The following is a 27,661-nucleotide window of genomic DNA, read 5'->3' as shown; positions in this document are numbered from 1 at the left end:
GCTCTCGGACCGTTCAGAGCGATTCGCCCTCGCACCGTTCAGAGCGATTCGCTCTCGGACCGTTCAGAACGATTCGCTCTCGGACCGTTCAGAGCGATTCGCCCTCGCACCGTTCAGAGCGATTCGCCCTCGGACCGTTCAGAGCGATTCGCTCTCGGACCGTTCAGAGCGATTCGCTCTCGGACCGTTCAGAGCGATTCGCCCTCGCACCGTTCAGAGCGATTCGCTCTCGCACCGTTCAGAGCGATTCGCCCTCGCACCGTTCAGAGCGATTCGCCCTCGCACCGTTCAGAGCGATTCGCTCTCGCACCGTTCAGAGCGATTCGCCCTCGCACCGTTCAGAGCGACGGTTCAGAGGTTTGGCGTTCAGAGCGACGGTTCGGAGAGACTGGTTCAGAGCGCACACTGGACGCTCTGGATGAGGGGTTGATCCGAGCGTTCGGACCTCACAACTGCAGTCAAGAAAGTTAACTGGCTAAAGTTAGCTTGCTTGCTAGCTACTTCCAGACACAAGTGAGAGAACACTTCACTCTTACCATTTTACTCACCCTAGCAGAGCTGGGCAGGCTGTTTTCATGTTATCCAGAGCGTTGGTGACTGTAACTGTGCTGCTGGCAAACATTTAATGACGCTTTTTTGCCAAGGTTACTGACACCGGCCATATTCAACGGGTGTCAGGCGTTTGTAAATTCATCAGTTATTCAGCGCTGTGAAATCGGAGTAGACAGTTAGGGTGAATTTACGAATGCACCCTTATACATTAGGTGAAATATGTGGCTCATTGTTCAATCTGGGATTATTGGTTGGATGGTTCGAGCCCTGAATGCTGATTGGCTGAAAGCCATGGTATATCAGACAGTATACCATGGGTATGACAAAACATTTATTTTTGCTGCTCTAATTGGGTTGGTAACCAGGTTATAATAGCAGTAAAGCACCTCTGGGGTTTGCGATATATGGCCATATACTAGGCCTTATTGCTTAGTTATACCCCAGGACATGACCACCCACGGAGCCTAGCTTGACTTGTTTGTCTGCGGCTGTATGTAGGCTACCTGACACTACAAGCTCCACAACAAGCACTCTATGTTGCTTTGTTTAATTACTATCCTAACAGAGAACAGAGGAAGCTATACTATGGAATATTTAATACATTAAGTGGTTTCAAACCTTTTTCCTTTTTTTCCCCTTAACAAACGACAAACATCAACAAACCAAAGAGGAATAGTCACATACAAAACAGCATACATACAAATGTTTTACATTGGCAGGAATCCTACACATACAAATCATATTCATGAATAATACTACAGGTTTTAATGAACTTATGTTGACTATCCGACCTGAAGATCACTGATGTCATGATTTGACCTCCGAGGACCCAGTTGTCTTAAAAGCTCCATGAATGTGACCAGGGACCAACTACTGTGTGCTCAGGTCTCCTGCCACAACAACATTGTAGCAGTCCACTGAGCTAAAGCCTATGGCTATAAGCCTGGGGGGAGTCTTCAGATCTCAGTAGTAAGTCTATGTCACAACACTACCACCGTGAACATGCTTGATTTTCTTTTGACAAAAAAATGCAAGTCCTGCCCCATCCCCTTCCATCCCCTTCCAAAAACATATTAAAAGAGGTGCAGTCAGACCAGTAATAGTGGAGGATCGTGGACATTTCCTGTATGATGATCAGGAATGGATCAATAAGTTGATCATGCATAGGCAAATGTGCCTCGTCTCCTTCACACAACTGAAAAATATCCTAACGCAAGCCAAAAATAACAAAAATGTCATATATTTTATTCATTTAGTGAAACAGTCACATGACAACCTCAACATAAAGTCTCAATTTCAAAATGCAAGAAAATCAAACAGTACACAGTGCATGCCTTGAATTGTGGAATATCCACCACTAAGTACAGTATAAACGTGTAAAAATAGGATGCTGTTTATTAACAAATGTTTGCAAAGTCTTGAGCAATTTACTGTGGCATACAGTAGAGTTCCTCTTGATGAGTTTAGTCAGTTTTTACACTCAGGGACAATTATAATTATTTTTTTTACACTTAGGGACAAATTTCATTCAGACCTGACAAAATTCCACAGAAAATAGCCTGCTGTTAGCTAACCCTGCCAAGTCCAGTTTCCAATCAGGTCCACAAATATCTCCCCAAGCCTCCAATGAGCTATGCGGTTGCATTAGGTTCTGTTGTCCAGTTTACTGAGGGTGTCCATTTTGGGTTGGCCCACAGTGGGGCTGTATTTCCTCTGGGATGGGATGGCAGGGAGCACCTGCACGCTCCTCAGAGGGTCTCCATTCAGCATGGGCAGGAAGGAGCACACGGACGGGCTTTGGGGGATCCCTGGCCTCTGGGACTTGGAGATCACTGGCGGCGGGAGACCCCCTTGTCCCCGACAAAGGGTGTTGAGAGGCAGGGACTTGGACTTCCTCACCCCTTTAGAGACTTGGTCTGGTGGCAAGGAGACTGCAGAGGGAAAAGCTTGTAAAGTGTTTGGTGATGTGTTGGCAATCATCTCTACAAGAAGGCCTAGAATAATCTTCTCATCCTCAATTTGCTTTTTTTGTGTGTTTTTTTTTGGTTAGCGCGTACTGTGCCCGGCCCGCCACAGGAGTCGCTGGTGCGCAATGAGACAAGGATATCCCTACCGGCCAAACCCTCCCTAACCCGGGCGACGCTAGGCCAATTGTGCGTCGCCCCACGGACCTCCCGGTCGCGGCTGGTTACGACAGAGCCTGGGTGCGAACCCAGAATCTCTGGTGGCACAGCTGACGCTGCAGTACAGCGCCCTTAACCACTGCGCCACCCGGGAGGCCCGTCAATTTGCTATCTATATTAAGAGGACGCACCTCCACCTCTCAACATTTGGACACACCTACCTGTGCACTGAATGTTACTCTGCCACTCTGGAGGGAAACAGGGCGGCAGGGTAGCCTAGTGGTTAGAGCGGTGGACTAGTAACCGGAAGGTTGCAAGTTCAAACTCCTGAGCTGACAAGGTACAAATCTATCGTTCTGCCCCTGAACAGGCAGTTAACCCACTGTTCCTAGGCCGTCATTGAAAATAAGAATTTGTTCTTAACTGACTTGCCTAGTTAAATAAAGGTAAAATAAAATAAAATACTGCCTCAAGACTTGACTGAGAGTGTCACAAAAGCTATGTGTAACTTCTAGTAGCACTAGGCTGGCTATACTGAAATTGTAGTGGAACATGTTGTATAGATTGCGATGCTGACAGTGGTACTAAGATATGACAATACATCCCCAAGGATGTTTCCCTTACACAATATAACATCAAGCTTTGTAGTTTTAGCACAGAAAGGAATCGAATTCATGCGTGCATTCAGAGCTCTGAAGTTTTCAAGGCTACAAGGACTTACACCGGTGGGTACAGTGGTCACGAATGGGGGCCAAGCAGTTCCGTGTTAGTGCAGTCTCCCTCATGTTTAACCTGTCCAGAGTTAGCAGGTGTGTATTTGGAGCTGTGGTGAAGAGAAGTACATCATGTTATTAGCATGCACTTGGATGCATACATTGTGTTGATGTAAAGCAGAAGTTACGTTCCCTTGTTGAGAAGAATCATCAAAACTCAACTGCATAGAACTTCAAACGTTTTCTCATGCGTCACTTCCTTGCTATTTTAGGCAAGAAAAACGGTTAGGGCTACTGGTTTTGAATCAAATCGGACTCAGGGTGTGAACAGTGAAGTCAAGTGCAGCTATCTACAGTATATTATCTTAGCAGGATGTGGTTTTTTTGCTAACTGCTGCTTAGCTCTGGTGAAAGGACAGTGAGATGACTCACTTGATAACTCATGAGAATGCACCACAAGTTTTTATGTTTCAGTTAGTCACACATCCCCTCTGCTAAACCAGAGACTGTTAGCCTCTCCTTTTTGTGAAAAACTCGACCCATCTTACCTTGTGAAATACTTAACTCATCCCACCTTGTGAAAAACTCAACCCATCCTACCTTGTGAAAGACTCAAGTAATAATACCTTGTTCGTTCTTCTGTATGTATGGGGCTTGGTGTGGGCAGATGACATCAGTAGGTCCATAAGTCTCATGGTACAGTTTGTCCAACAGCCTTTCTGGTGGGGGTGATATCCAGGATTTGTGGGCCAAAATGGACTGATTGGCCTCGGTCTTCCAGGAATGACTGACCAACGCTTGTCCCTTCGGCCTGCTGTCAAATAAGTCATGCTCACTCTTGCTTTTCTGAGAGCGGTGTGCAAAGTGGTTGACCATCGGCCTCGTGGCTTGACTCTGCTCCACAGCACTCTGGGAGATGGCCAACAAAGACGTGCCCAGATTGATGGGCGGAAGGCTTTGCGTCCGTATAGGAGGCAGTCCCTTGTAGTCCTTCGCCGTCCGGATGTCGAGTGGATTGAGTTTCTGCGCTGCTTCGATCGAAGGCCGTTTCCTGACTTTGGAGCGTTCGTTTTCAAGCTCCTTGGCTGAAGAGGAGTCAGCCAGACAATCGAACATGGTGATGATGTCATCCACCTCTGAGGTCTCCTCCCTCAGGTGTCCGTCGCGGCCCAGCTCTCTCTGGCGGGTGGTGTAGTGCTCCTTCCTCTTGCAAGAGAAAATCTGGTTGAGCATGCGGAACTTGCCCTCCTTCTTCAGCGATGGGTCACTCCCCTGAGAAGGCAGCTGGGATGGATCACTCCCCTGGGAAGACAGCTGGGATGGGTCACTCCCCTGGGAAGGCAGCTGGGATGGATCACACCCCTGGGAAGGCAGCTGGGATGGATCACTGCCCTGGGAAGGTAGCTGGGATGGGTCACTCCCCTGGGAAGGCAGCTGGGATGGGTCACTCCCCTGTGAAGACAGCTGGGCTGGGTCACACCCCTGGGAAGGCAGCTGGGATGGATCACTGCCCTGGGAAGGTAGCTGGGATGGGTCACTCCCCTGGGAAGGCAGCTGGGATGGGTCACTCCCCTGGGAAGGCAGCTGGGATGGATCACTGCCCTGGGAAGGCAGCTGGGATGGAACACTGCCCTGGGAAGGTAGCTGGGATGGATCACTGCTCTGGGAAGGCAGCTTTCTGGCTGAATTGGATCTGTAGGCAATCAATCAATGAGACCATGAAGTCTTATTCACAACTCTGGTTTAAAATGGATGGCAGGCATTTTCTTTTCCAAGAGATTGTTGGCTTTACTAATCTGCAAATAATCGACATGTCCGACTGCACACAGAATTATTGCATGGCCTTTCCACTTGTAATTAATGGAAACTACACACACACACACACACACACACACACACACACACACACACACACACACACACACACACACACACACACACAATGCAGCGTTATTCAACCTGTTGTCAGCTGAGAGGAGCTTGATGCAGGCAGTGTGGCCACAGTACATTGCATATGTGAGCGGTGTGTTCTCGTTGATGTCCCTGGGCCCTGTCTCCACCCCTAGTTGCAGTAAGGCCTGGACACAGTCCTCTTTCCCCGCTGCTGCCGCCCAATGAAGAGGGGTCCTGGAGGATGAACAGATCTTATTCTATCCACTGGATCAGCCTATCGTGAATAGTGAAGTTATTCATGATAAGTCAATGAATTTACCAACCAGTAATGGGAAATTCCACGGTGAAGTTATTCATGATAAGTCAATGAATTTACCAACCAGTAATGGGAAATTCCACGGTGAAGTTATTCATGATAAGTCAATGAATTTACCAACCAATAATGGGAAATTCCACGGTGAAGTTATTCATGATAAGTCAATGAATTTACCAACCAATAATGGGAAATTCCACGGTAACAGAATGACAGCACAAACAGCACAAACCAAATTTTGCATCTTGCACTGTTCTTCAAGTAAATGCATTTTTGCAAAATGTTCAGTGGAAATTGTTAAAAGTAGTCCTTGTGTATGGAGATTTATGATTTGTTTAACTTTACAATCAATGTTTTTTTGTTTGACAAACAGAGACGGGAAACATAGACTGGTGGCATGCAATTTCAAAGAAAACAATGTGCTGCCATTTTTGTTTACCGTTCGTCCACATCCAGGGCCTGCAGGTTAGTCTCGGCAAAGCGCGCCAACTCATAGAGGATGGCGCTGTATCCAGCGGCAGCAGCGATGTGCACGCAGGTCTTGCCGTTTTCGTCATCGTAGTTGATGACCGAGGAGCCAAGGCTGTGCTCCAGGATGAGAGAACACATGAATCTGCTGCCACTCTGCCAGAGAGAGAGAGAGAGAGACAAAGAGAGAGACAGAGAGAGAGAGAGAGAGACAGACAGACAGACAGACAGACAGACAGACAGACAGACAGACAGACAGACAGAGAGACAGAGAGACAGAGAGACAGAGAGAGAGAATAATGATTAGAACAGCAGGGTTTTAAATCCATTGAGTACGACTGTGTTAGCTGCAGGGAGCTAAGGCAAGTCTTCAGGTCTCAGGCAAGGTTACTCATCAACGCAAGCATGGTTCACTGAACCACCTCTGTTTCATACAAAGGCCTGATTTACACTCAGAACAAAAAATCAAATTACTTATGTGTGTAATGAAGATATGTATTGGTTTTGTTAATGCAACAGTGCAGGGGAAGTTACAGTAGATGTGTGCTGACTGAGGAATAGGTCCCCGCAGTCCATTTAATCTTATTCATTGTGATCAAAAAGTCAAAACTCATCCTAGATCAGCACTTCAACTTTGAGAGACTTGATACATACAGCCTCTGACCATCACTGCTATGAATGATTGCAGTGACATTAACAACCTAAATATGTGGCAAATTGACAAAGCTGACTAAGACAACTCTGACCACATAATAGAATATGTTGCAGTGTTCTGTCCCACCAGACAGACTTCTTCATTTCAGACTATTTTGGGATTCACATGTCACAATATTGGCCAGGTGGCGGCACTGGTATCCTCAATGGGAAACAAATGACATAAAACAGAACTAATGCATGATCACTGCATGGTTGCTCAGATGTGTGAGTCTAGGAGTGGATTTATCTTCAATGTATGTAATGCACATGTACACGCAAGCTTTCAAATCTTCTCGTGTAGAAGCTTTAGAACTACAATATGTTGTGTAAAAGCTTTCAGCCAATGTGGTTTCATATATGGCGGATTATTGCAAACCTCGAATGAAGCCAGAAATAATTAACAGACAGTAACAAAACTAAAACGGGTCAACAAATAAATGAATACAGTGACCAGCAAAAGTATTAGGACAGTGACACCTTCTGTGTGTCATTTTGAAATGATACCATGACTACGAGGTTAAAGTGCACACTGTCAGCTTTAATTTGAGGGTATTTTCATCCACATCGAGTGAACTGTTTAGAAATTACAGCACTTTTTGTTTTAGGGGACTAAGTATTGGGACAAATTCACTTGTATGTGTATTAAAATAGTAAAAAATGTAGTATTTGGTTCCATATTCCTAACACACAATAATTACATCAAGCTTGGGACTCTACAAACTCGTTGGATGCATTTGCTGTTTGTTTTGGTTGTGTTTCAGATTATTTTGTAATTAAGAATAGAATGTTACTTAACACTTCTACATTATTGTGGATGCTACCATGATTATGGATAGTCCTGAATGAATCTTGAATAATGATGAGTGAGAAAGTTACAGAGCCATAAATATCATACCCCCCGTAAAAAAATGCTTGCGTATGATTTTTGTGCGTCTGTAACATTCTACATACTACATTTAGCAGACACCCTTTTCTAGAGCAATTTACAGCTAGTAAGGCATGCTCAAATGACAATCTCCATTGAAATAAGGCTTAATCTGTGTCCGGGAATCTGGCCCCTTAAAGGCCTTGTTCAAATCCCACAGTGGCAGTAAGTTTTCCCCTTTCTGCACTGCCCAATGGAGGGCTGTCTCCTACCTGCACTGCCCAATGGAGGGCTGTCTCCTACCTGCACTGCCCAATGGAGGGCTGTCTCCTACCTGCACTGCCCAATGGAGGGCTGTCTCCTACCTGCACTGCCCAATGGAGGGCTGTCTCCTACCTGCACTGCCCAATGGAGTGCTGTCTCCTACCTGCACTGCCCAATGGAGGGCTGTCTCCTACCTGCACTGCCCAATGGAGGGCTGTCTCCTACCTGCACTGCCCAATGGAGGGCTGTCTCCTACCTGCACTGCCCAATGGAGGGCTGTTTTCTACCTGCACTGCCCAATGGAGGGCTGTCTCCTACCTGCACTGCCCAATGGAGGTCTGTCTCCTACCTGCACTGCCCAATGGAGGGCTGTTTTCTACCTGCACTGCCCAATGGAGGGCTGTCTCCTACCTGCACTGCCCAATGGAGGTCTGTCTCCTACCTGCACTGCCCAATGGAGGGCTGTCTCCTACCTGCACTGCCCAATGGAGGGCTGTCTCCTACCTGCACTGCCCAATGGAGGGCTGTCTCCTACCTGCACTGCCCAATGGAGGGCTGGCTCCTACCTGCACTGCCCAATGGAGGGCTGTTTTTCTACCAGCACTGCCCAATGGAGGGCTGTCTCCTACCTGCACTGCCCAATGGAGGGCTGTCTCCTACCTGCACTGCCCAATGGAGGGCTGTCTCCTACCTGCACTGCCCAATGGAGGGCTGTCTCCTACCTGCACTGCCCAATGGAGGGCGGTTTCCTACCTGCACTGCCCAATGGAGGTCTGTCTCCTACCTGCACTGCCCAATGGAGGGCTGTCTCCTACCTGCACTGCCCAATGGAGGGCTGTTTTCTACCTGCACTGCCCAATGGAGGGCTGTCTCCTACCTGCACTGCCCAATGGAGGGCTGTCTCCTACCTGCACTGCCCAATGTAGGGCTGTCTTGAAGTCCTTGTCCACCAGTGTAGGATCCGCCCCTTTCTGCAGGAGAGCCTGCACATGCTCAGGACGGTTGTGGAAAGATGCCCAATGAAGAGCAGTCATGCCCTACAGAGAACCAATGAGAATTGGTCACAATGCAAACTAGACATAGCTTTCCAGAACACTGAATGTAACATCATCTTAGTTTATCACTCCTTATTGGTTTTACCTGAACACATCAACTTAAAACTAGGGCCTGGGCCTTTACCTTGTCAGGTGGTCAGAAAAACTCAAGGCCCTACTTGTGGTACATAAATGTGTAGATGGTAATTCATTCTCCATATTTAGGTCATTCGTCATGCTTTCCCTCTCAGAGCTAGTAGACTGCCATTACATCAGGGAGAGGCTCTTTTTATTCGCCATCCTGTCCCATGCCGGTACTGTGTATTCCCAGGTTACTATGGTATCACTGTTCAGTTTTCATACCTCGTTGTCTTGGTGGTTGATTTCACACGCAGTCGATTGCTGCAGCAGGACTGCCATGAGTCTGCAAATCAAATCAAAGTTTGTGTTGCCAAAACCTGCACAACGTGTATCAAGAATAATGGTGCAGGTTTGATATTGACTACATTGCAGTCGGACTGCACAGATTCACAGATCTACACATCACCATAGCAACCAACCCAAATAACTATTCATTATGTGATCAAGAATATCGATTCTGCGCCTCGCATTCAAACGGATCCTCTGAAACATGCTGTTAGTCTGCACTAACTGATCCCCTAAAACATGCTGTTATTCTGCACTAACTGATCCCCTAAAACATGCTGTTATTCTGCACTAACTGATCCCCTAAAACATGCTGTTATTCTGCACTAACTGATCCCCTAAAACATGCTGTTATTCTGCACTAACTGATCCCCTAAAACATGCTGTTATTCTGCACTAACTGATCCCCTAAAACATGCTGTTATTCTGCCTGATCCCCTAAAACATGCTGTTATTCTGCACTAACTGATCCCCTGAAACATGCTGTTATTCTGCACTAACTGATCCCCATGCTGTTAAAACATCCCCTAAAACATGCTGTTATTCTGCACTAACTGATCCCCTAAAACATGCTGTTATTCTGCACTAACTGATCCCCTAAAACATGCTGTTATTCTGCACTAACTGATCCCCTGAAACATGCTGTTATTCTGCACTAACTGATCCCCTAAAACATGCTGTTATTCTGCACTAACTGATCCCCTAAAACATGCTGTTATTCTGCACTAACTGATCCCCTGAAACATGCTGTTATTCTGCACTAACTGATCCCCTAAAACATGCTGTTAGTCTGCTAACTGATCCCCTAAAACATGCTGTTATTCTGCACTAACTGATCCCCTAAAACATGATGTTATTCTGCACTAACTGATCCCCTAAAACATGCTGTTATTCTGCACTAACTGATCCCCTGAAACATGCTGTTATTCTGCACTAACTGATCCCCTAAAACATGCTGTTATTCTGCACTAACTGATCCCCTAAAACATGCTGTTATTCTGCACTAACTGATCCCCTAAAACATGCTGTTATTCTGCACTAACTGATCCCCTAAAACATGCTGTTATTCTGCACTAACTGATCCCCTAAAACATGCTGTTATTCTGCACTAACTGATCCCCTAAAACATGCTGTTATTCTGCACTAACTGATCCCCTGAAACATGCTGTTATTCTGCACTAACTGATCCCCTAAAACATGCTGTTATTCTGCACTAACTGATCCCCTAAAACATGCTGTTATTCTGCACTAACTGATCCCCTAAAACATGCTGTTATTCTGCACTAACTGATCCCCTAAAACATGCTGTTATTCTGCACTAACTGATCCCCTAAAACATGCTGTTATTCTGCACTAACTGATCCCCTAAAACATGCTGTTATTCTGCACTAACTGATCCCCTAAAACATGCTGTTATTCTGCACTAACTGGCTCACATGGAGGGATTGCAAACATGGTACTAATAGGAGTGTCCAAATGCTACAGACTTATATTTTGTTGTTCAGTCTCGGCTGTGGAGTTGAGGGTAAGTTACTAAGCTACGCCTCTGCTGTTATCAAGTCCGGCAGCTAATAGCTTTGCCAGATGGCTTGGGAGAGAAAGGAAGCAGGATGAGAGAAAGTGCCTCTGTTGTTGTTGTCGACCAGATGCAGCACTGGGCTGCTGGATCCAAATCGACAGACCCTGTCTTCCCACATTCAGAGAGAGTGAGCGAGATAAGGGAGGGAGAGAGAGAGAGAGAGAGAGGGAGGGAGAGAAAGTGAGAGTGGGGGAGGGGTGAGAGAAAGAGAGCGAGAGAGGGAGGGAGGGAGAGAGAGAGAGACCACTGGAGCAGCTGCTGCTGCCTTAGCATATCAAGCAAAGGTCTGTGGTCGCTATGGGGACTGCACATACATACACACACCCTGGTAAACCAGGCTTTCCTGTTCCAGTAAATAAGCTACTTAACTTGCAGCAGTCACTGAGCCATTAGCCTTCTTTTATGTATACAACATGTTCAGTGTAACATGGAGACTGAGTGCTTATTGATACCATCTGTGGGTAATTTTACAGAGGTGGGCTTTCTGAACTGGATGCTTGCTAACTCACTTGTTGTTCAGCATCTTTTATGCCGTGATTACGCCTATGACTCATTTCTCCAACGGTTTCTTCTAACACCATTGTTTTCAATGCCTACAGATGTAGGATCTTAATTTGATCTGAGATCTTTTGTGGCTGAGAATTTTCCTGCAAAGTAGGAAATACAAACTTGTAGTGTATTTGAGTTTTTAAAAGGATTCTGAAGTTTGTAATTTCCACTTTAACATTTCTGACTTGATTTGCCCTCACGAAAAATGTACCTACCCCTACAAAAAATGTCCATGATTATAATCCACATAATAATTCACATTTCCTGTTGCTGCAGGATCATTTTCCTGCTTTAACAAACTGGATTAAATTAAGATCCTACATCTGTACTCTATAGTCAGTATAATAGCTACATATTAAACATGTATTAAATGAATTATTTGCGAACGCTCTCACTTGAGGTCGATCTCAGCGGTAGCTGCGTGAAGAGGCAGGCGACCATTTTTATCGGGGATGTTCTGCTTGGCTCCATTTCGCAGCAAACACACGCAGCCTTCGAGCCACCCCTTCAAAAAAAAAAAAAAAATGGAGGTTATCAAGGCACTACTGGTTTTTTATGACAGACACATATGTGGCTTTTTGAAAGTGCCGCTCAAAGACAATGCACAAAGGATTTAGTTTTAAAAAGAAAACAATTGTTTCTGACAATTTTGCAATGCACTCTGTAAAAGCTTCCAGTCAACTACTTGGATGGTTGTTGTTCAGTACAGTTTAGACTCTAACCTCATAGGAAATGAATCATACTCCTGACTATTAGGATGGGAAACATAGGGTCCGCTTCCAATACCTTGAAAATACATCCTTCCCTTTTAAGTAATGAATCACTGATGTGACTGGATTGCTTTCACTAGTCAACTGTGTCATGTTAGATTGTTGATGGTGTAACGGCCGTTGGTGGAAGAAGGTGAGGACCAAGGTGCAGCGTGGTACGTGTTCATATTGTTTATTCGAAACTGAACACTAAAATGCAAAACAACAAAGAGCACAACCGAAACAGTTCTGTCTGGTGCTGACACAAAAACAGAAAGCAACTACCCACAAACACCAGGTGGGAAAAAGGCAACCTAAGTATAGTTCTCAATCAGAGATAACGATAGACAGCTGCCTCTGATTGGGAACCATACCGGGCCAAACATACAAAAGAAAACATAGACAAACAAAATAGAATGCCCACCCCAACTCACGCCCCGACCAAAACAAAATAGAATGCCCACCCCAACTCACGCCCCGACCAAACCAACATAGAATGCCCACCCCAACTCACGCCCCGACCAAACCAAAATAGAGACATAAAAAAGTAACTAAGGTAGGGCGTGACAGACGGAGGAAAGAAGAGGCATTTTCAAAGCATTCAAATGGGGCCCCAATGTAAAGTTATCTACCGATATGTCAGGTGCTGAACGGCCATATGTATTTGAGGCCGGAGATGAGATTGGAATGTCAGTATAATCAGTTTTGGACACAGAATTAAATAAAACACTTGCTATATCTATATAATAATAATAATAATTAAACATGTAACTTTACAATTGTAGAAACTTAACAAAAAATAGGGATCAAAACAAAACGAGTGTGCGAGCAGGGGCCTGTTGCACAAAAGTAGAATTAAGACATCCGGGATAAATGACTCAGCTGAGCTCAATGAAGCCAAAACATGTGCGTCCAGGCTTAATTGGTTGCACAAAGACCAAGCCAGGATGAGCAGACACGGATTCATTAAGCCAGGTGAAACCAATCCTGGATAGGTGCGCGCTCACGGCTCACTCAAATAGACCCCGCCACAGATCACAGATGAACTGATTTACCATGGCAACTAGAGCCGCGTACTTTTCCCCGTCGGAAGCACAAATCCTCATGGAGGCATACGAGGAGGTAAAAGATATAATTAAGAAGAAAGGCAACACCGCCACAGTGATAAAGCAAAGAGAAAAAGCGTGGCAAAGTATTGCAGACCGCCTGAATGCGTAAGTAGTGCACAATTACACACTCACCGCTCCGCTGAAACATCACAATTACAATTCAAATATTTAATTCACATCTCCAAAAATGCAGTTGTACTGTAATTATGAAACGGTTAAATTTTTAATTGAAATGCACTGCAGATATGAGTGAAATTGTGTAAAGTAACTCCATCACACTGTATAAAGCTATGATAAATTTTGATATTTTTACTGAAAACAAGACAAAAATACCAAGTAATTTTTTGCAGTGTGACTCCATTAAATGTGTGTGTGTGTGTGTGTGTGTGTGTGTGTAGATTAAACATGAACGGGCCAAAACGGACATGGCAGCAGGTCAAAATCAAATACAAGAACATTCTGCAGAATGGTATGGTCCCTGACTAATATTTAACAAAGCACAAGCATATATTGTACCCAGAAGGTGCCTGCTCACACATTGTCTGTACTGTTTTAGCAGTGAAAAAGAATACCCACAGACAAGGCACGTGTGGTGGGTCACCAAAGGCTGACCTTACCCCAGCAGAGGACATGGCCTTGGAGCTAAATAAAGGCAGGCCCGTCTTAGAGGGGATCCCTGGGGGGAAAGAGACGAGCATAGGTTCCTCCCAAGATGCCACCCGCTTCATTCAAGGTATGTCCTTCCATCTCTACATGGGATACAACCACATTCATATTGAATCAATTTGGACTGTCTGACTTTGGTTTACCTATTGCCTTGCAGTGCCTGGCAGCACTGTGTTCCTGTTAGAGCCACCAGCACAAGCACCAGACGATGCTGATCCAGTGAGTACTCCATCAAAGGCATACTGTAGGCCTGGCATGTCTTGTCTACTAGCTTCAATATGAATCCGATTAAATGTGATAGGGTGAAGGCCCCAGTGCAGCTGCAACAGCACATGATGGAGACGATGATGAGGAGGAGACCATCTCTCTGGATTCCAGAAGGCATGAGGTATCATGTTAAGACTGTGAAAGTACTATTTACTCTACAATGGTGAGGAGTCCTCATCAAAATCAAAAAATCTAATTTCTTTTACAGGACCCAGATGCTATACAGTGGGAAAACCAGCCTGGCAACATAGTGCGTATTAATAAAAGGACACCACATCCTGCCAAATTCCAGCTGCGCTAATTGTATTGTGTTCACAGAGCTCACAAGCTATCAGAAAGTTGTATGGCAACCACCTCCGGCGCCAAATAGAACTGGCAGACATAGACATTCAGTACAAGAAGAAAAAGATGGAAAATCTTGCACTGGAGTCCGAAATAAAAAGAGGACAATTAGGAAACTGGACCTTGAAATAAAAAAACTTGAGAGGGAGGTGAGATATGCCTTCAATGTACACTGTATGCTAACTGTAACACAAATGTATTAATCATTATTTTTCTTTCCTCCCCCAGCTCCAAGAAGATGACACAGCTCAAAATAAAAATTAGGTATATTCTCGTAAAGTCAAGTGAGCCATGACATATGAGCTCTTATTGTGAGCACACAGGACGGTGGCATCTTTCTAAGTTTTTTTTTTATTTTCCCAGCAATCAGTACAACCAAGTCATCGTTATAAGGCATCGCCCTCTTTTGCCCACCCCCCCCCAGCACCAGGTGTGGCCACTAGCCTATATGAAGGCCCAAAATTGTGTGTTCCTTTCTGCTCTGACAATGGCATGCCCATTCGTGCGAGATGTGGTGGATGAAGAAGCACTTGTGCTGAGGAGAGCCTTCAGGTGAGAAAGGGTCTTCATGGACCGGTTGGACCCACAGGCCTTCCCTGATGACCATCTATATGAAAGATACAGGTTTTCTGCAGATGGCATCAGGTATCTATGCAGACTACTGGGTCCCAGGATTAAGCACCGCACTGCACGGAGCCATGCACTGAGTGTGGAGCAAATGGTTTGTGTGGCCTTGCGCTTTTTTGCTAGTGGAGCCTTCCTGTACTCAGTGGGGGATGCAGAACAGCTGAACAAGGCCACAATTTGCCGCACAATAAGGAGTGTGTGTCTGGCTATCAAAGCATTAGCAGATGTCTTCATCTCCTTCCCTGGCCACAGAAGACTCTGTGACATCAAAGAGGAGTTCTATAGGATTGCAGGTAAGAGGATCTACAAATTACAGGACAACTGTTAACACATAGTAGGATACTCATTACTTTGTGTGACAGGTTTCCCCAATGTCATTGGTGCAGTGGACTGCACACACATAAGGATAAAAGCCCCCTCAGGTGCCCATGAGGCCGATTTTGTGAATAGGAAATCCTTTCACAGCATTAATGTTCAGGTGAACATAACTTTTTGATATTGTCCATTGACGAACACTCTGCATTGCCAGTGATGTGCATTGATTGGTGTAATATTCCTCATCTTATGATTTCAGATGGTCTGCAATGCTGACTGTGTGATCAGCAATGTTGTGGCAAAATGGCCTGGCTCAGTCCATGACTCCAGAATCTTTCGGGCCTCTGAAATCTCTCAGTGCCTATCACAAGGTAAGCCACACAACCCCTATTTATAACCATCATGGCTGTGTCAAGAATATCACTGTGTTTATGAGGTAGTAATGATGAGATTTTGTGTTGACAGGTGAATTCTCTGGTGTGTTGCTGGGAGACAGGGGTATGGCTGCCAGCCTTTTCTCCTGACACCTTTCACAGACCCCCAGGAAGCACAGCAGGCCTACAACCATGCCCATGCCAGGACCAGGGCCAGAGTTGAAATGACCTTTGGCCTCCTGAAGGCACGCTTTCACTGCCTTCACAAATTAAGGGTCAGCCCTGTTAGGGCATGTGATATTACTGTGGCTTGTGCTGTCCTCCACAATGTGGCCTGCCTGAGGAAGGAGAGGCCCCCAGAGTGCCACCAGCCATGGACTGGGACAATCCGGCAATCTTCCCTGATGACGACAGTGGTCGGCTGCTGAGGGACCAATATGTGTTGAATTATTTTAGTTAGTATGTGTGCTTTCAATTTTGGTTAAATATGTCCTGCGGTGGCAGAGGAATTTGGGTTTTTTGGGTTCGTTTTTGACGAATTTGGCCTCTTATGATGTTTGTGCGGTATACTGTGTGTAATACAAGGCTGCAGGGAGGCTACTGCATCCATTCATTTGTCTGTTCAGTTGATGTGTATGGATTTGTCCTGCATTTATTTTAGTGTGCAGACATGCAGGGTGTGTTATATACAGACCTTTGAATGTGTATGTATCATTTTGTATAATATGCTTGGATTCTGTGCTTTCCATCTTGTAGAGTCACTGTGACTTCAGTTTCGAAAGGAGCTGATGGTTTACCTGCTTTGTTTTGTCCTTATTCAATAAAGGAACATAATGTTACACATTGTGTTTTTATATTCATATGGAATGTGTATTTGTTTATATGACAGAGTACTAGGGCCACACTGAAGAAAAAGGATAAAGTCATAAATTTATGAGGCTGGTTCTTTCTGCAGAAAAGCTACATATTGTTTTTACAGTTTTGATACTTATGACAATGTGATACTTAATATTCTGGCACATCAGCATGTCTTTGTTTATGAAACCATACTGAAGTACAATTTCACGAAATGCCCCACATCTGTCATTTTAACAACTGTCCTCCTTTAAAACAACTGGTTACAATATTATGACTTGTGTTTTTTCCCCTCTGTGGCCCTAATATTCTATCATTTTATATATAGCCTTATAGTCTATGGGAAACTGTAAATTATCTAATGATAGCAACATCATCTAAAAATCATTTTTTATCCAAAATCATTGAAATTAATGATCACAAACGTTTAAATAATAACAGTGGGTCTAGTTATATGTGATAACAATGTATAGTGAGCAGTGAAATAACTATTGGTTTCCATTTGTGGTGACTGCTGACTGACATTAGGGATGAGATTAAATAGATCCTGGAATTTAGCCTGGTCTGGAGCAGGCTAGCTCCACAGAATAAATCTCCATGGTAATTTATACCATAACATATCCTCCTGCCCCCTATCCATCTTTAGTGCAACCGGATTACGGATCAATTGAGCCAGGATCACCAAGATATCCTGGCTTAATCCCTTATCCTAGTTTTGTGCAACAGGCCCCAGGTGTTGTGTGTTGTGTTGTGTGTTGTGTTGTGTGTTGTGGTGTGTGTTGTGTTGTGTTGTGTGTTGTGTTGTGTGTTGTGTGTTGTGTGTTGTGTTGTGTGTTGTGTTGTGTTGTGTGTTGTGTTGTGTGTTGTGTGTTGTGTTGTGTGTTGTGTTGTGTGTTGTGTGTTGTGTTGTGTTGTGTGTTGTGTTGTGTGTTGTGTTGTGTGTTGTGTGTTGTGTGGTGTGGTGTTGTGTGTTGTGTTGTGTTGTGTTGTGTGTTGTGTGTTGTGTGTTGTGTTGTGTTGTGTGTTTGTGTTGTGTTGTGTGTTGTGTTGTGTGTTGTGTTGTGTTGTGTGTTGTGTGTTGTGTTGTGTTGTGTTGTGTGTTGTGTTGTGTGTTGTGTTGTGTTGTGTGTTGTGTGTTGTGTTGTGTGTTGTGTTGTGTGTTGTGTTGTGTGTGTTGTGTGTTGTGTTGTGTTGTGTTGTGTGTTGTGTTGTGTGTTGTGTTGTGTGTGTTGTGTTGTGTTGTGTGTTGTGTTGTGTTGTGTTGTGTGTTGTGTTGTGTGTTGTGTGTTGTGTTGTGTGTTGTGTTGTGTGTTGTGTGGTGTGGTGTGTTGTGTTGTGTGTTGTGTTGTGTGTTGTGTGTTGTGTGTTGTGTTGTCTTGTGTGTTGTGTTGTGTGTTGTGTTGTGTGTTGTGTTTGTGTTGTGTGTTTTGTGTTGTGTTGTGTGTTGTGTTGTGTGTGTGTGTTGTGTTGTGTTGTGTGTTGTGTGTTGTGTTGTGTTGTGTGTTGTGTTGTGTGTTGTGTGTTGTGTTGTGTGTTGTGTTGTGTGTTGTGTTGTGTTGTGTGTTGTGTTGTGTGTTGTGTTGTGTTGTGTGTTGTGTGTTGTGTTGTGTTGTGTGTTGTGTTGTGTGTTGTGTGTTGTGTTGTGTGTTGTGTTGTGTGTTGTGTTGTGTTGTGTGTTGTGTTGTGTGTTGTGTTGTGTGTTGTGTTGTGTTGTGTGTTGTGTGTTGTGTTGTGTGTTGTGTTGTGTGTTGTGTGTTGTGTTGTGTGTTGTATATTGTTCGGTACCAGATATGTCGCTAGGGAGAGCGAAGTCCTTCCACAGGCATCCTGGGTATTGATGGAGGTACCCATCTTCAGCAGGAGTTTCACCGTGTCCACCTGCCTCCCCGACACCGCATGCATCAAAGGGGTGGAGCCTACAGCCAGAGAACATGGGATGGATGGCACATTAAACATATAGGTGTAACTTCCTCTCCTTGCCTCCTGTCCTGAAACCATGATCCCAGAACAAGGCTCTGTAGCCATGCTGTACTGTACATCAAGAAGACAGTTCTGATTCTGATGACTGAGAGATATCTGTTTCATTTGAAGCAATGTCTTTTTCTTTAGTTAATAAGATCAGCTGTCAGCATCCTACTGCATGACAGATGATCAGTGGGACGTTGGGAGCTTGTCACTAGTACACTTTGACATACTTAAGCCAAGTGAACTAATACAACTAATATACAGTAACGTATATAAAGGCTTCATAAGCACTACATACAAGCGTCATAAGCACTACATACAGGCTTCATAAGCACTACATACAGGCTTCATAAGTACTACGGTACATACAGGCTTCATAAGCACTACATACAGGCTTCATAAGTACTAATGTGCATACAGGCTTCATAAGTACTACAGTACATACAGGCTTCATAAGCACTACATACAGGCTTCATAAGCACTACATACAGGCTTCATAAGTACTATAGTACATACAGGCTTCATAAGTACTACAGTACATACAGGCTTCAGAAGTACTACAGTACACACAGGCTTCATAAGCACTACATATAGGCTTCATAAGTACTACAGTACATACAGGCTTCATAAGCACTACATACAGACTTCATAAGTACTACAGTACATACAGGCTTCATAAGCACTACATACAGGTTTCATAAGTACTACAGTACATACAGGCTTCATAAGTACTACAGTACACACAGGCTTCATAAGCACTACATACAGGCTTCATAAGTACTACAATACATACAGGCTTCATAAGCACTTCATACAACTTTTTCCACATGGAGGTTGGAGGATTCACAGATATCCTGCTTATTCCACCTTGATTCCAGGAATCTTCCAACCGTGATTTCTGGAAAAGCAGGGATTTTGGTTACCCGAGTTTTCCAACCCTAGCAGTTCATACCTTCACCATCGCAGTACTCCAAAATGGAGGGATCCTCCCGTATGGTTGCTGTTAATGTGTTGACATCCCCATTGGCGGCTGCTTGGTAAACGACGTTCAGATCCACTTCTTCAGCAGAATCTATAGGAGCCAAGGATACAAATACAATGTGGTTATACATATATATATATATATCAATGTGGTTATACAGTAAATATATCAATGTGGTTATACAGTACATATATCAATTTGGTTATACAGTACATATATCAATGTGGTTATATATATATCAATGTGGTTATACAGTAAATATATCAATGTGGTTATATATATATCAATGTGGTTATACAGTAAATATATCAATGTGATTATACAGTACATATATCAATGTGGTTATATATATATCAATGTGGTTATACAGTAAATATATCAATGTGGTTATACAGTACATATATCAATTTGGTTATACAGTAAATATATCAATGTGGTTATACATATCAATGTGGTTATACAGTACATATATCAATGTGGTTATATATATATAAATGTGGTTATACAGTAAATGTATCAATGTGGTTATATATATCAATGTGGTTATACAGTACATATACAGTGGGGCAAAAAAGTATTTAGTCAGCCACCAATTGTGCAAGTTCTCCCACTTAAAAAGATGAGAGAGACCTATAATTTTCATCATAGGTACACTTCAACTATGACAGACAAAATGAGAAATTTTTTTTTTAAAATGAATTTATTTGCAAATTATGGTGGAAAATAAGTATTTGGTCACCTACAAACAAGCAAGATTTCTGGCTCTCACAGACCTGTAACTTCTTCTTTAAGAGGCTCCTCTGTCCTCCACTCGTTACCTGTATTAATGGCACCTGTTTGAACTTGTTATCAGTATAAAAGACACCTGTCCACAACCTCAAACAGTCACACTCCACTATGGCCAAGACCAAAGAGCTGTCAAAGGACACCAGAAACAAAATTGTAGAATTGCACCTGGGTAAGCAGCTTGGTTTGAAGAAATCAACTGTGGGAGTAATTATTAGGAAATGGAAGACATACAAGACCACTGATAATCTCCCTCGATCTGGTGTTCCACGCAAGATCTCACCCCGTGGGGTCAAAATGATCACAAGAACGGTGAGCAAAAATCCCAGAACCACACGGGGGGACCTAGTGAATGACCTGCAGAGAGCTGGGACCAAAGTAACAAAGCCTACCATCAGTAACACACTACGCCGCCAGGGACTCAAATCCTGCAGTGCAAGACGTGTCCCCCTGCTTAAGCCAGTACATGTCCAGGCCCGTCTGAAGTTTGCTAGAGAGCATTTGGATGATCCAAAAGAAGATTGTGAGAATGTCATATGGTCAGATGAAACCAAAATAGAACTTTTTGGTAAAACCCAACTCGTCGTGTTTGGAGGACAAAGAATGCTGAGTTGCATCCAAAGAACACCATACCTACTGTGAAGCATGGGGGTGGAAACATCATGCTTTGGGCTGTTTTTCTGCAAAGGGACCAGGACGACTGATCCGTGTAAAGGAAAGAATGAATGGGGCCATGTATCGTGAGATTTTGAGTGAAAACCTCCTTCCATCAGCAAGGGCATTGAAGATGAAACGTGGCTGGGTCTTTCAGCATGACCATGATCCCAAACACACCGCCCGGGCAACGAAGGATTGGCTTCGTAAGAAGCATTTCAAGGTCCTGGAGTGGCAGGACATCCCTCCGTTAATATATTGAGGGAACCATTCTTTTCTCATTGATTGATTAAGAGGGAATATATTATGCAATCCATCAAATCATTACATTGAAGTGAGAGTCAGTCTTGGTGTTCCACTGACATGACACAATCTGGCTCAACCGCCATAACACAACCACAACACCACCACAACCTCTCCACAACACCACCACAACCTCCACAACACAGGACCATGGAGGGGAGGACGGCTCATAATAATGGTTGGAATGGAGTGAATGGAATGGTATCAAACACAGGAAACCATGTGTTTGATTAGTTCAACCACAACCTCTATAACGCAACCACACCACAACCACAACGTCCGCAACACAACAACACCACAACCTTCGCAACGCAACGCAACGCAACCACACCACAACCACAACATCCCCAACACAACACAACCACACCACTACCACAACCTCCGCAACACAACCATACCATAACCACAACGTCCGCAACACAACAACAAACTCCGCAACACAACCACACCACAATCACAACCTCTACAACACAACCACACCACAACCACAACATCCGCAACACAACCACAACATCCACAACATCCGCAACACAACCACACCACAACTTCCACAACACAACCATACCATAAACACAATGTCCGCAACACAACCACACCACAACCTCCGCAACACAACCACGCCACAACCACAACCACAACTTCTACAACACAACCACACCACAACCACACCATTCCTGATTCCACAGCCAATGTGTGCTACTCTTTCCTTGGCCCAAGGGTGTCATATTGACATTAGTCCATTTCAAATTGGAAGTCCAATCATAGAAATATGATTCATAGAAATATAAGGAGTAGAATGGCCTACAAATGAGGGTTCCCCTAGATCTACTATATCTAACAAGGAAGATCAAATTGAGCTCTTGCTGGATAATCTTCCTAGGACTCTGGACAGTTATTGTGAATGGGAACACAGTCCTAGTCATTGTTAGTTAGTTATCTTGGACCGACTCTCTTCTCTGTATACATCAATTATGTCGCTCTTGCTGCTGGTGAGTCTCTGATCCACCTCTACGCAGACGACACCATTCTGTATACTTCTGGCCGTTCTTTGGACACTGTTAACAACCCTCCAGGCAAGCTTCAATGCCATACAACTCTCCTTCCGTGGCCTCCAATTGCTCTTAAATACAAGTAAAACTAAATGCATGCTCTTCAACCGATCGCTGCCTGCACCTGCCCACCTGTCCAACATCACTACTCTGGACGGCTCTGACTTAGAATACTTGGACAACTACAAATACCTAGGTGTCTGGTTAGACTGTAAACTCTCCTTCCAGACCCACATCAAACATCTCCAATCCAAAGTTAAATCTAGAATTGGCTTCCTATTTCGCAACAAAGCATCCTTCACTCATGTTGCGAAACATACCCTTGTAGAACTGACCATACTACCAATCCTTGACTTCGGCGATGTCATTTACAAAATAGCCTCCAATACCCTACTCAACAAATTGGATGCAGTCTATCACAGTGCCATCCGTTTTGTCACCAAAGCCCCATATACTACCCACCATTGCGACCTTTACTCTCTCATTGGCTGGCCCTCGCTTCATACTCGTCGCCAAACCCACCGGCTCCATGTCATCTACAAGATCCTGCTAGGTAAAGTCCCCCCTTATCTCAGCTCGCTGGTCACCATAGCATCACCCACCTGTAGCACGCGCTCCAGCAGGTATATCTCTCTGGTCACCCCCAAAACCAATTCTTTCTTTGGCCACCTCTCCTTCCAGTTCTCTGCTGCCAATGACTGGAGCGAACTACAAAAATCTCTGAAACTGGAAACACTTATCTCCCTCACTAGCTTTAAGCACCAGCTGTCAGAGCAGCTCACAGATTACTGCACCTGTGCATAGCCCACCTATAATTTAGCCCAAACAACTACCTCTTTCCCAACTGTATTTATTGTATTTATTTATTTTGCTCCTTTGCACCCCATTATTTTTATCTCTACTTTGCACATTCTTCCACTTCAAATCTACCATTCCAGTGTTTTACTTGCTATATTGTATTTACTTTGCCACCATGGCCTTTTTTTTTGCCTTTACCTCCCTTATCTCACCTCATTTGCTCACATCGTATATAGACTTGTTTATACTGTATTATTGATTGTATGTTTGTTTTACTCCGCGTGTAACTCTGTGTCGTTGTATGTGTCGAACTGCTTTGCTTTATCTTGGCCACGTCGCAATTGTAAATGAGAACTTGTTCTCAACTTGCCTACCTGGTTAAATAAAGGTGAAATAAAAAAATAAAAAATAAAAATTGTGAATGGGAATGCAGTACCTAGTTATTGTGAATGGGAATGCAGTACCTAGTTATTGTGAATGGCAATGCAGTACCTAGTTATTGTGAATGGCAATGCAGTTCCTAGTTATTGTGAATGGCAATGCAGTACCTAGTTATTGTGAATGGCAATGCAGTACCTAGTTATTGTGAATGGGAATGCAGTACCTAGTTATTTGGAATGGGATTTGGAATGGGATTGCAGTACCTAGTTATTGTGAATTGTAAAGTGGCTGTTCCACTGGATGTCTTAAGGTGAACGCACCAATTTGTAAGTCGCTCTGGATAAGAGTGTCTGCTAAATGACTTAAATGTAAATGTAATGTAAATGTGAATAGCAATGCAGTACCTAGTTATTGTGAATGGCAATGAAGTACCTAGTTATTGTGAATGGCAATGCAGTACCTAGTTATTGTGAATGGGATTGCAGTACCTAGTTATTGTGAATGGGAATGCAGTACCTAGTTATTGTGAATGGCAATGCAGTACCTAGTTATTGTGAATGGGATTGCAGTACCTAGTTATTGTGAATGGCAATGCAGTACCTAGTTATTGTGAATGGGAATGCAGTACCTAGTTATTGTGAATGGGATTGCAGTACCTAGTTATTGTGAATGGGATTGCAGTACCTAGTTATTGTGAATGGGAATGCAGTACCTAGTTATTGTGAATGGGATTGCAGTACCTAGTTATTGTGAATGGCAATGCAGTACCTAGTTATTGTGAATGGGAATGCAGTACCTAGTTATTGTGAATGGGATTGCAGTACCTAGTTATTGTGAATGGCAATGCAGTACCTAGTTATTTGGAATGGGATTGCAGTACCTAGTTATTGTGAATGGGAATGCAGTACCTAGTTATTGTGAATGGCAATGCAGTACCTAGTTATTGTGAATGGGATTGCAGTACCTAGTTATTGTGAATGGCAATGCAGTACCTAGTTATTGTGAATGGCAATGCAGTACCTAGTTATTGTGAATGGGAATGCAGTACCTAGTTATTGTGAATGGGATTGCAGTACCTAGTTATTGTGAATGGGATTGCAGTACCTAGTTATTGTGAATGGGAATGCAGTACCTAGTTATTGTGAATGGGATTGCAGTACCTAGTTATTGTGAATGGGAATGCAGTACCTAGTTATTATGAATGGGATTGCAGTACCTAGTTATTGTGAATGGGAATGCAGTACCTAGTTATTTGGAATGGGATTGCAGTACCTAGTTATTGTGAATGGCAATGCAGTACCTAGTTATTGTGAATGGCAATGCAGTACCTAGTTATTATGAATGGGATTGTAGTACCTAGTTATTATGAATGTGATTGCAGTACCTAGTTATTGTGAATGGGTTTGCAGTACCTCTCGCTGCAAGATTTCCTCTAAACCGTGGTATATTCAATGTAGAATCCACTTAGAGGGTTAAAAAAGGGTTCTCCACTTAGAGGTATAAAACCTTTTCATTTAAGACCACGCTTTATGGATAATGTCCCTTCACACTAGATCCCTGCACACTAGATCCCTTCACACTAGATCCCTACACACTAGATCCCTTCACACTAGATCCCTTCACAGTAGATCCCTACACACTAGATCCCTACACGCTAGATCTTGTTAGCTAGTCATCCCACACAACAGCCATAAACCCAGCATCTACTCATCATGATGCCAAAACCAGGTAGAAAGAACACAGCATTTCCATGGCAACAGAGGCAGCGACATCGCTCCCCATCTCCCTCTCCCTCTCTCTCGCTCTCTCTCTCCCCTGTTCCAGTTCCTCTTCCTTATTGTGATATGTAACATCCAACACTGGTTACCTGCTTGCTTACCTTTCTGCTGGTCAAACACAGATGACGCGCTGAACTCCATGGTCAAACTAAAACATCATCATCTGTCCAAAATCAACACTGAGACGAGAGACTAGAGAGGCACATATGCCTCTGTTGAAAACCTCCCTCACACTGTAGCCCAAGACATTGCTCATCTACTTCTCCTCCTCCTCTTCCCCCTCTTCTCTCACGTCTTCTACTGCCTTGAAGAGGGTTACATGACCAATATAAATCCTCATCCATCCATCCCAGGAAAGAAGAGAGGAGAGAGAATAATTCCCCCAAGACAGTCTTGTGTTCCCCCTGTTTCTTGTTTCTTTTCCCCACTGAGGAGCGAGGGATAAACGGGAGGGATGGAGAAATCAATCATCCATTGTCAGAGACAGCACAGAGCAGAGTGGAGGTAAGGTGGAGGCTACAGCAGCAGCTTGCCTTAGCCAGGCGATGGAGGAAGAGAGATGTACAGCATGAATGAAAAGATTCACGACTGGAGTCTCACTGAGCATGTGCAAGACAGAGAGTCAAAATGCAGCCTGCCGGTGGCGACAAGGGGATGTTTTCATTGTGGAGCCACTGACAGACTGAGCGACACACTCCCAAGTCAGCCACACAGCTACCCAGGCTGCATTAGTATGCACCTGAACCACACGGCCCCCTTCGAGAGGCTATTTTAAGGCCTCTATTCAGTTGACAGACGCTAAGCACCAGGAAGTGTCCTTTGATAATGTTGTGTATAATAGATACTCACTGGATTTAAAAGAGCATTTGGTATTGACAGAATGAAAACGGGATAAAATCAAATGTTATCAGTCGCTTACACACATATTTTACAGATGGTATCGCAGCTGCAGCGAAATGTTTATGTTTCCAGCTCCAACGGTGCAGTAATACCTAACAATATAAAAACAATACGGAACAAATCCCCAAAATTGAAAGAACTTAAGAAATATCAGAAGGAGCGATATCCGAGTCCGGGAGAAGTGAAAAGAAAGGGAAAATACATTTTCAATGTTTATTTTTTTCAAGTTGAAAAGCTTCTCTCAGCCAATACTCTTTAGGCAGCATAGGGAATGGGGGGGGGGGGGTATGCATGATTTTCTATGTTTCAATGTGTACGAAGAACAAAGTTCACAGTATAAAGGCGTGTGAGACAAATCTAGGACCCATGAGTTTGTTCTCAGTAAAAACAATAGAGGTCCATGCTCTCATGAGAGACATATTTTCATTCCATTCATAGTTATTGTGCTGCCGGTCACCATGGGAACCAGCAAGGAGGACTGTGGGAAGATTGCCTGGCTCCGCCTGGTTTCCAGGCTGACGTGTGAAAACAAAAATACCTCAAGGAATTCTCCTCAACATGTTCTCCTTTCATTATGCAAATGATATTCAATTAGGAGAATAGAATGCGTCGCTAATTGATATCATGGGAGTATGTAATTAATAAGCACCCCAGTTTGATCTGTAAATAAAAGTGTTATGAACATTTTCAAATAGGGTTGCCAAACCTCCTGGTTAGGACAGGAGTCTTCAAGAATAAATTTGTGTTTTCTTAATGTCTAATTGAAATGTTGGACAATCCTACATTTTCACCTTGTAAAATAGATGAGAGCTGCATTCAATCGCTTTAAATATAGGCCCTAAGTGAAAACTAACAGCAGTAGTTGCTGTGACTGAGACCTGGCTCGATGGGTCAATTGAGGAGGATGAGGTTGAGCTACCAGGTTATAGCATTCATAGAATTGGCTGCAACTGAAACAGTGGCGGCATGTGTGTTTTTACTAGGAATTATGTGTATTTGAACCCTCGTTCAGATCTAAGAATGGATGGTCTTGAGGTTGCATGGGTAGATATACTTCTTCCTAAATGTCGTCCTATACTTGTTGGCCTCCTAAGCAGAATCATTTCTATGATTTACTTGAATCGAATGGCCGTGATCACAATGTATTTGCTGATAGAGGATGTATTCTGCTTGGCAAATGTGCAGTTATCACCCAAGAAAAGTACATTAGTAAATGCCCTGTATAACTATAATCACTTATTTGGACTAGAACAACTGATTGTTGAGCCAACCCGGGTGTGTATTGA

At 43.8% G+C, this 27,661-nt stretch overlaps 2 protein-coding genes across 4 annotated transcripts; one reads left to right on the top strand and one right to left on the bottom strand.

Annotated features, from left to right (window-relative positions):
- Positions 1 to 1,776: 1,776 nt before the first annotated feature.
- Positions 1,777 to 26,052, bottom strand: ankrd55 (ankyrin repeat domain 55). Its single transcript, XM_029646743.2, has 11 exons — positions 25,577 to 26,052; positions 19,697 to 19,816; positions 18,565 to 18,695; positions 11,871 to 11,980; positions 9,285 to 9,345; positions 8,796 to 8,924; positions 6,034 to 6,218; positions 5,348 to 5,515; positions 4,015 to 5,081; positions 3,397 to 3,498; positions 1,777 to 2,483 (listed from the first exon to the last, which is right to left on the bottom strand). Exons 1-11 carry the CDS (start codon positions 25,614 to 25,616, stop codon positions 2,197 to 2,199), a joined length of 2,400 nt encoding a protein of 799 aa, XP_029502603.1. The 5' UTR covers positions 25,617 to 26,052; the 3' UTR covers positions 1,777 to 2,196.
- LOC135571368 (uncharacterized) lies at positions 13,039 to 16,433 on the top strand. Of its 3 annotated transcripts, XM_065017225.1 has the most exons (11): positions 13,039 to 13,438; positions 13,732 to 13,802; positions 13,890 to 14,066; positions 14,157 to 14,218; positions 14,301 to 14,387; positions 14,475 to 14,516; positions 14,585 to 14,757; positions 14,837 to 14,872; positions 14,972 to 15,528; positions 15,810 to 15,921; positions 16,016 to 16,433. In XM_065017225.1, exons 1-7 carry the CDS (start codon positions 13,281 to 13,283, stop codon positions 14,738 to 14,740), a joined length of 753 nt encoding a protein of 250 aa, XP_064873297.1. In that variant the 5' UTR covers positions 13,039 to 13,280; the 3' UTR covers positions 14,741 to 14,757; positions 14,837 to 14,872; positions 14,972 to 15,528; positions 15,810 to 15,921; positions 16,016 to 16,433. The 3 variants fall into 3 exon arrangements, with proteins under 3 accessions (XP_064873297.1, XP_064873296.1, XP_064873298.1); XM_065017224.1 differs by having other exon boundaries at positions 14,837 to 15,528; XM_065017226.1 differs by lacking the exon at positions 13,039 to 13,438 and having other exon boundaries at positions 13,451 to 13,802; positions 14,837 to 15,528.
- Positions 26,053 to 27,661: the final 1,609 nt, after the last annotated feature.

This window comes from Oncorhynchus nerka, linkage group LG4 (assembly GCF_034236695.1).
Source record: "Oncorhynchus nerka isolate Pitt River linkage group LG4, Oner_Uvic_2.0, whole genome shotgun sequence".
Taxonomy (NCBI): Eukaryota; Metazoa; Chordata; class Actinopteri; order Salmoniformes; family Salmonidae; genus Oncorhynchus; species Oncorhynchus nerka.
This window is presented reverse-complemented; position numbering and strand designations above follow the sequence as displayed.